The sequence below is a fragment of the Pisolithus orientalis genome (genome assembly GCF_024613125.1).
Source record: "Pisolithus orientalis strain OTSU chromosome Unknown F5J12scaffold_32, whole genome shotgun sequence".
Classification (NCBI taxonomy): Eukaryota; Fungi; Basidiomycota; class Agaricomycetes; order Boletales; family Pisolithaceae; genus Pisolithus; species Pisolithus orientalis.
The window spans coordinates 179,923-187,761 of NW_026260813.1; the positions used below are offsets into that span (position 1 = coordinate 179,923).

General features: G+C 51.5%; 4 protein-coding genes across 4 annotated transcripts; 3 read left to right on the plus strand and 1 right to left on the minus strand.

Moving 5' to 3' along the window:
- Positions 1 to 4: 4 nt before the first annotated feature.
- Positions 5 to 2,792, minus strand: F5J12DRAFT_906912 (glycoside hydrolase family 13 protein; the record flags this gene model as incomplete). The annotated part of the gene is made up of 12 exons (XM_051748841.1): positions 5 to 280; positions 410 to 571; positions 665 to 773; positions 844 to 1,065; positions 1,312 to 1,543; positions 1,608 to 1,657; positions 1,724 to 1,827; positions 1,879 to 2,033; positions 2,094 to 2,187; positions 2,271 to 2,291; positions 2,371 to 2,494; positions 2,575 to 2,792. The coding sequence occupies 12 exons, from the start codon at positions 2,790 to 2,792 to the stop codon at positions 5 to 7; spliced, it is 1,767 nt and encodes a 588-aa protein (XP_051597104.1).
- Positions 2,793 to 3,757: 965 nt separating this feature from the next.
- Positions 3,758 to 4,403, plus strand: F5J12DRAFT_906913 (protein-tyrosine phosphatase-like protein; the record flags this gene model as incomplete). The annotated part of the gene is made up of 2 exons (XM_051748842.1): positions 3,758 to 4,169; positions 4,201 to 4,403. The coding sequence occupies 2 exons, from the start codon at positions 3,758 to 3,760 to the stop codon at positions 4,401 to 4,403; spliced, it is 615 nt and encodes a 204-aa protein (XP_051597105.1).
- A 295-nt stretch (positions 4,404 to 4,698) lies between these two features.
- On the plus strand, positions 4,699 to 6,496 carry F5J12DRAFT_329201 (Alpha/Beta hydrolase protein). The gene is made up of 3 exons (XM_051738924.1): positions 4,699 to 5,044; positions 5,106 to 6,139; positions 6,190 to 6,496. The coding sequence occupies exons 1-3, from the start codon at positions 4,851 to 4,853 to the stop codon at positions 6,192 to 6,194; spliced, it is 1,233 nt and encodes a 410-aa protein (XP_051597106.1). The 5' UTR covers positions 4,699 to 4,850; the 3' UTR covers positions 6,195 to 6,496.
- Positions 6,497 to 6,603: 107 nt separating this feature from the next.
- On the plus strand, positions 6,604 to 7,839 carry F5J12DRAFT_850517 (uncharacterized protein). Its single transcript, XM_051746511.1, has 5 exons — positions 6,604 to 6,741; positions 6,841 to 6,981; positions 7,050 to 7,203; positions 7,263 to 7,399; positions 7,425 to 7,839. The coding sequence occupies exons 2-5, from the start codon at positions 6,896 to 6,898 to the stop codon at positions 7,540 to 7,542; spliced, it is 495 nt and encodes a 164-aa protein (XP_051597107.1). The 5' UTR covers positions 6,604 to 6,741; positions 6,841 to 6,895; the 3' UTR covers positions 7,543 to 7,839.

Consider the following 7,839-nt stretch of genomic DNA (forward strand, 5'->3'; position numbering starts at 1 on the left):
TGCATCAGTTCTGCGCACAGCCTGGCGAGAATACCTGCTTGAGGTACACCCTGCCTTCGTAGCCTCTGAGATTCAACCTCCTACCACCATCATCCCTGCTGGCTCCGTAATTTCTAAGAATTGACCGACAGGCATCTAGGTCCCCCAGCCTCGCAGGGTCAATCTCAGCCTCATTCACGCCGAAGTTCATCACCACAATCGCCTCGGAATCTCCCAAAACCCGGGTATATGCAAACACCTGCTGGTGTTCTGGTAACTTGAGTTCGAAACTTCCATAGACCTGGAATGGGCGATGTCAATGGCGGCCCGGGAGCAGATAACACCGGCGTATGCATAAGGTAGTGAAGAGCCATGTGTTTTGGGGGTGAATCGTAGCGTATGCAGCGCTTCTAGGGCCCAGTCGACTCACCAAGACATCGTGCTGCCTCCGTACCTCAATCGCGTGTTTCCAGAACGCGTAGACGCTGTCTGGGTCCTGAAGTTGCGCCGCTGCGTTCCAATTGGCATAGTCGTCGTTGACGCGCATCCAAGGTTCTCCTGTGGTGAACCCTCCATTGGGTGAGCTGTCCCACTAAGAATGCCCCAGAAAGCAAGTGAGCATCGAGCAGAGGAAACAGCAGTGACGGAGTTAATGAATAAGTGTCGGAGCTGAGCGGGTACTTGCCTGCATAGGTGTGCGTGCGTGGTCGCGGGCTTTCTGCTGGAAATGGTCGAGCAAGTCAGACATGTCAACATCCTCCCTCCCCTCTGCCTTTTGCCGTTGCACCCTGACCCTGGTGTGAACGTGAATACACAAAGCTAACCCCTTTTGTGCGTGGGCGCACTCAGGATACAAATACTAACAGGTTATAATAGTTTTGAGACGCGACGTCCTTGTATTCCTCAAGTCCCCAGCTACGCGGAAAGTTCCTGAGACCGAGTTCTTGGCCTTGGTAGATGTACAATGTACCCGTTAGTGTCACCTCGAGGATGCAGAGCATTTTAGCGGAGATGGCCCGCCACTCATTAGAGTCATTCCCGAAACGCGAGACTGAGCGGGCGTGGTCGTGGTTCTCAATAAACACCCTATGCAATCCACAATAGCATAGAGAGGGATTACGGCACAACGCCATTGTCAGTTTCAAGAATCACCGCAGGGGCAAAGAGTTGCACAATAACTCCAATCCGTGCAATGTCTGAACCCCGCCGCAGAACCCCTCGCCTAACACTGTTCCTCAAGAACTAGGGTACTCGGAGGAAGTGGAGAGGATCCCACCAACGATCAGAGGCAGACACAAGCACGGAAACATGCGTATGGTGTGAAATACTCACGTATTCCAATATCCTTCGTCTCGCTTGAACTGTTGCCACCGTCTAATCACGTCCTTGAACTCCGCAAGCGTCCAGGCCTTGCGCACGAGTGGGGAGTAATCCGGCGAATCGAGGTCCATCAGTTCGAAGTTGAACACCATGTTGAGCTCCTTGTTTTGGGGGAGAACGTACGCCGCCAGCTGTGAGGCGTCATGGGTGAATGGCGTCTCTCCAACGGTGATGAGGTCGTATTCTATCAGAACCACGTGGAACACAGCTTGGGGCAAAAAAAGGAAGGCGATGTCAAAGTAACGTACTAGAAAGTACTTCTGCATGCATTTGCTTGATGTACTCATGGACACGCGGACTATTAAGCGTTTAATAAAGCGGTCGCAAAAGCGTTGGTCATGTCCGTCAAGCAAAAAAGGCTCACCCGTTGGCGAAGTGCATACTTGCAGACTGATAGTACTGACTAGTATCCACCACCAGCGCGTCTGGCAGACCCTCCACCTTGGAAATGATGTTGATTACGTCCATCTACAAGCCAAGTAGGAAAGCCTCACTGTCGCAGGGTATGAATTCACGTACCCGAAAACCATCACACCCTCGATTGATCCAAAATCGCATGACATCCCAGACGGCATCACGTACATCGGGGTTGTCCCAATTGAGATCTGGCTGCTTACTTACATACAGGTGGAGATAGTACTCCTTCGTATTTTCGTCGTAGTCCCACGCGGAACCTGGAGTGGCGCGATGGGGACTTCTGTTTTCGCATGCTATAAATGGCGATTATTCCTTACCTTGAAACACGGACTTCCAGTTGTTTGGTGGCAATCGCTTTCCGTCTACTTGTTTTCCTGGGCGCCAGATGTACCAATCTCGTTTTGGGTTGTCCTTTCCCAGACTTGGACTGAAGGAACCACTCGTGCTGTATCATGTGAGTTGCGATGATCAGTATCGGGTAAGAGCAGCCACACCTCATCCGATGTGTGATTGACCTACGAGATCCATCCTGCAAGGGGGATACTCAGTTTAGGGTGCATGCACGAAAATAAGATTTAATATATGAAAGAAAACTGGTGTGAAAGAGGAAAAGCGGTGACCTAACATTAGCTTCATCCCACGTTGATGGGCTCCCTGGAGTAAGTTGTCCCAATCCTCCAATGTACCGTATCTCGGATCGATGTTGCGATAGTCCGAACTGCGCAGCACGGGGTAATTCGGGCCCAAAGGAACATGTTTCAACATTGTACAGCTTGGATCGACTGAAATATAACATACATGTCATACCCCATATCAGCCAGGGGAGAGCAGTAGATGGGTGATAGCCAGACGACGTCGACACCGAGGTCCTTCAAGTAATCGAGCTTCGCATGGATGCCGTTCAAATCCCCAATGCCGTCCCCGTTGGAATCAAAGAACGATGTTGGGTATATCTGGTAGATGATGGCTGACTTCCACCATGCACGCGGGGAGGGTGGATCCGGATGAGCCAGCATGCTCACTTCTGAGTGGGGATTGGGAGATGGCTGTGAGGAGGTAAAAAGGTGAAAGAAGACCTCGAGGCGAATTGATCAGGTTTATCGGGGCATTAGAAGACTGGGGCACCGGAAAGATGCGTTGGCAATCCATCTAGCGTGCCACGTCGCGAGCCGAGTAGAGAAGGCCATTGAATCAATTTCTGAGTGCATTATGAACCCTGTTTATGATGACCCCTGCGTCTCCAAGTTCTCGCTCGCGTTTGAGTATCCAGCCCAGCCGGGGGGGACTCGAGGGCACTGATCGAAGGCGGTCCAGGCTTGGGGGCCAAAAGTAAAACAACTTTGATTTAGAAAACGAGGGTCCTTTCATATCGAAATTTAATCAGCTGGATCGAGGACCACGATGGCAACTGGACCGTCGAGCACCCGTTCCACCCCACCCACACCCTGGCAGGTGACGCGGTGACCCTCTGACGCCTGCTGTCAATTAAAGGATCTGGCCAACCCCAATGAACGCTCGGACCGGTTCGTGTCGATGACAGTTCTGGTCTAGTTGTTCGACGGTGCATGGTCCGCTCCGATGAGAGCCTGAACTTGGAAACGGCCTCGTTGTCGTTTGACAACCACACTGCTGTGGGCCACGCGCGTCCGCTGAACCTACGAGCACGGCGATAATAGCCAGGATTGTGGCTGGCCTGGGCTTGGACAGGGCGATGATTAGCTGCGTGGCAGTGTGGGTTCGTCCCCCTTGTTTCACTCCCCTGGACAGAACGGTACAGCAGGTCGATCGCCTCACTCCAACCATGCCAGGTCATAACGGTAGCTCTACGAAATTCGTTCTTTGTATTAAAACCACATGGCTGAACAGGAGACGCCTTGCTAGAATACTTAAAGTGCTCAGCAATCAAGACTGCTTCTTCGTCAACCCAGACACCCATCCAATCCACACAGCTTCCTTCTAACTCGCTGTTCTAAAAACTAGGATGCAGACCATCTCCCCCATCGCCATAACCTTCGTTGACGGCTGCGAGCGTCCTCGAGGTCGCTGCTCTCTTTCTTCCATCTGCTCGCCGTGCCTCCCACGGCCAATCCCAAACTCTTACTGGGCCACACCTCTTCTGCTCGCTTGCGAATACCCCTGGTCTCCATTCGAAAGGTCCACCGTGCAGAAGCTTGACAAGCTTCTAGCAGCCGGTGTCCGCACCTTCATCGATCTCACCGAATGTGGTGAACTCTCCCCATACTACCCTCACCTCCCCGCTCTAGTCAGCGCACACGGCATCGACATCTCGGAAATCGAGTACCACCAATTCCCGATCCATGACCGATCCCTACCCGAGTCTAAGGAGTATATGTTCCACATCCTTGGCGTCCTCCGGGACAACCAGAAACGGGGTCCGCATCTCTGCTGTGCACTGTCGCGGAGGTATTGGGAGAACCGGCATGGTTGTCGGCTGCTGGCTGGTCGAGTCTGAGACGGCGAAGAGCGGGGAGGAAGCTCTCCGTATAGTCGCCGATAAATGGAAGACAGTGGAGAAGTGCAAGCGGTACCCAAACAGCCCAGAGACTGGCCCCCAGTTCGAATTTGTCAAAAACTTCCGCCCTCGCATGGATATGGAAGTCGCATGAGCGATGTCTCGCGCATAGTCTTGCTCTGTTTCTGTGAGTAGTCTATTCGATTTCACTTGTCACTTCACACTAACTTTTCACGCCTAGTCTTCCATGGATTATTCTTTGGGACCCCTCGATGCAGTCAATGTAAAACATTGCATCTACGCAGGGATTAGATCTAGTTCAACTTCTTTGGGACGATGGGCGCACAGTAGTATACCCTGCGGATGCTTTGGATACATGTCTACGGACAAATACCTACATACCACAATGATACCCGCTGTTTCCACAACGACCGATAGTCCGACGCGTCCGAAGTGATCTACGGTGGCTCTGTGAAATGATCCCAACAATTTGATGGTCAACAACATCATAAACACAGCTCACACAACAATGTCTGGCATCATGTAACTTAAGAGAGTACGAACGGTCTCGGCGAATTATCTCTTATCGCTTCTGCTTGCTATGGTGTACGAGTTGCGCGAACAGCCCTGGTTCGGACTCTACGTCTCGTATCAAATTGTGACGACAACACTTTTTCGTCTGCCCTACTGGTATCTTCTCTCCTACCCACGGTCATGGCGGCCGCGGGCATCCTGGACGAAACAACGTTCAGTTCTCGTGAGGTTTTTCCGACACCTGTTTGATATAACCCAGAAGTGCGCATTTCCCTTTGGCGACAATGTGAACGATCAACGGTTGACGAGACGGTAACCGCAGAACCGGCCCACTTACGTCTTTCCCTACACATCGCGCGATCCGACCAGGGCCGGGCGTGAAAGGGGTGTGGGTCGAAGCTACTCCCCATCTCATTACCGGTGTGCTATTGTCGATGGCCACAGCAGCTAACGTCAGTTGCGCCTACATACCAGGCTATTGGATCGATAATGATGAAACGTTGCCTGCTGGAGCGCCCCCACGCCCCGGCGAAAAGATCCTTTACCGACTTCACGGAGGAGGCTATATCCAACTTTCTGCACATCCCACGGACCCCACCGCAAATATCGCTCATGGCATCCTGAAACACTCATTGTCTATCACCCGAATATTTTCCATCGAATACAGGTTATCAACTTCGGAACCCTATAAGCCGGAACATCCATTTCCTGCTGCCTTACTGGATGCAATTGCGGGCTACAATTACCTTGTTAACGAGATTGGCTTCGACTCTTCCGACATTATCATTCAGGGTGACTCGGCCGGCGGAAACTTGGCACTGGCTCTTATTCGATATATCCGGGACCACCAACAACACCATCCTGATCTCCGACTTCCACGGCTACCAGCAGGACTTTTACTCCTTTCTCCATGGACGGATCTTGGCCGCTCTCACGAGGGGCCGAATACATCGCTCTCCAACTTTTACTCGTGCGATTATACCAGTGCTCGTGTAGTGCAACGTTTTTCCTACTCCAAACGTGCATTCCTGGGCCCGTTTGGACTCGGCTTCGCCGAACGGTGTGTCTATATTTCTCCTGCATCCCTTAACTCGTGGGTAGGAGCACGATTCGAGGGTTTTCCGAGGACTTTAATATGTTCTGGCGGCGCTGAGCCATTGCTGGACTCCATCCGATCGCTACTGTGGAAGATGGAAAGGGATATGGGCTTGGGCGCAGGTGAAGGACAAGTCAGTTACTACGAAGCTAAGGACTCGTTGCACGATCACCTCATATTCCCTTGGCACGAACCGGAGAATGGGGAGACACTAACAGTCATCGCAGATTGGGTCGACCATGGCTGGCGGGACTCTAGAGGTGTGCTTTCTCCCGAAATTTTTCCGATCGTTCTAACCAAGCATTCTCAGTGTAGCCGGGTATATGATCCCTGGTAGCGCAATACGTACCGCCCGAACCGTGAGAATCTGAGCCACTCTGTAGTGGGAATTTTCCCATCACTTAGTACCACTTGCCATTTTCGAAGCTTCTTTTGCGGGGTATCAAGCTCTTCAAGTTTTGTTGGCGATCGCTAAGTGATTCCTCACCTTCGCCCACTCGTGGAAGTCATCGCAAAACCAGGTGGCTATGCACCTGCATTTCCGCACCAGCGTTTTTGCAGCGCACAACATCGGGACCAATGTTTAGGCAATGTGCATAGGTACCATTTAATTCGTCGTTCCATTTAGAATCTTGATTTTTCAGAAACACCTCGGAACAGCTTCTTGCCTGACTGAGCTTTGAGATCGAGAATATCGAATGGAACAGGATCACCTGTGCACTATTAAGAAACTCAAACTTATGGTGAACTTTCCTATTTTGGATCTCACTAGAACGGCGTGTTCTGGGGGCTGTCCGCCTGGCACAACATGTAACATACAGCTCCATGCAATGCACATACAACGTTTCTTGTTACCGGGACTAAGGTGTGTAAGTTCTACGTACATCACAAGACGACCCTCCTCCCTAGTTGCAACTGGTGCACATCCTGATCTTTCGGCCTCCTTTTTCTGCTTTCTTGCAGGGTCTAGATCGCTATCGTGCACTTGTAGGTCATAAGGAAGCACCGTTATAGAGATGGGTCTCATTATATCCACGATTGCTGGGTGCTGGAGTGTGGATGGTGACCACGTCTTTACGTCAGGCAGAAGTCCTCGCAAAAGGTAGGAGTGAATGTTAGACTCGCGTTTCTCCAGGGAAAACACCGGTTTCTACTGAACCATTCCGCCAGAAGGACACCCAAACAAGGATTGCGAGGATCGGGCAGAATCTTGTTTTATGAGAAAGGGAAGCCATACTACGAGTTTACCAACTTCTCACCGCACGATGTGGTATACAAGGGAAAGCGATACCCCACGAGCGAGCACCTATTCCAGGCATTCAAGGTGGTTGTCATCTGGGACAAATCCATCCTCTCAGCTGCTCACGTATAGTATGGTGGTAGTTCATCGATGCCCACCCACATATTGCAGAACGCATTCGCACTTGCAGCGAAAAGCCCGTGGTGGCGTTCGACGAAGCTCACAAGTACCAGGGTTTAGTGAGAGCAGACTGGTCACACGTCCACATTGACAAGGTATTGTATGCAGGGCTGCTTTTTTTTGAGCCATGTATTTCATGGAACGAATCCCGTGACCATCTTCATAGATGGAAACGGCACTCAGGCTCAAGTTCACGCAGCACGTCGATCTCAAAAGGTTACTCTTAGGTACCAGAAGTGCTGAACTGATCGAGGTAGGCTCCGCTCCTGCCACCTCCACAGAGATGACTGACTAACCATGGCAGGATTCGCCCCGAGACTGGTTCTGGGGGGTTGGAGCAGATGGCACTGGTAGAAACGAGCTAGGGAAAGCCCTCATGCGACTTCGTGATGAACTCAGTATGGAGTCATTGTGTGCCACTAAGCTTGACCCTTATGTTTGGTCCTACCCCTGCAGGACGCAAGGCTTCCAACAAGAGCCCCCATCGTAAAACCACTAGACGTGCAGGGCTGCGGACTTGAAAGGCATAATTCACACTCG

Bases quoted from the DNA above. Each gene is read 5' to 3' on its own strand.
- F5J12DRAFT_329201 (XM_051738924.1), top strand. From the start codon at position 4,851: ATGGTGTACGAGTTGCGCGAACAGCCCTGGTTCGGACTCTACGTCTCG. The intron at 5,045-5,105 runs GTGCGCATTTCC...CGGTAACCGCAG, and splicing joins CTGTTTGATATAACCCAGAA to AACCGGCCCACTTACGTCTT.
- F5J12DRAFT_850517 (XM_051746511.1), top strand. From the start codon at position 6,896: ATGGGTCTCATTATATCCACGATTGCTGGGTGCTGGAGTGTGGATGGT. The intron at 6,982-7,049 runs GTAGGAGTGAAT...CCATTCCGCCAG, and splicing joins GGCAGAAGTCCTCGCAAAAG to AAGGACACCCAAACAAGGAT. The intron at 7,400-7,424 runs GTATGCAGGGCT...CTTTTTTTTGAG, and splicing joins GTCCACATTGACAAGGTATT to CCATGTATTTCATGGAACGA.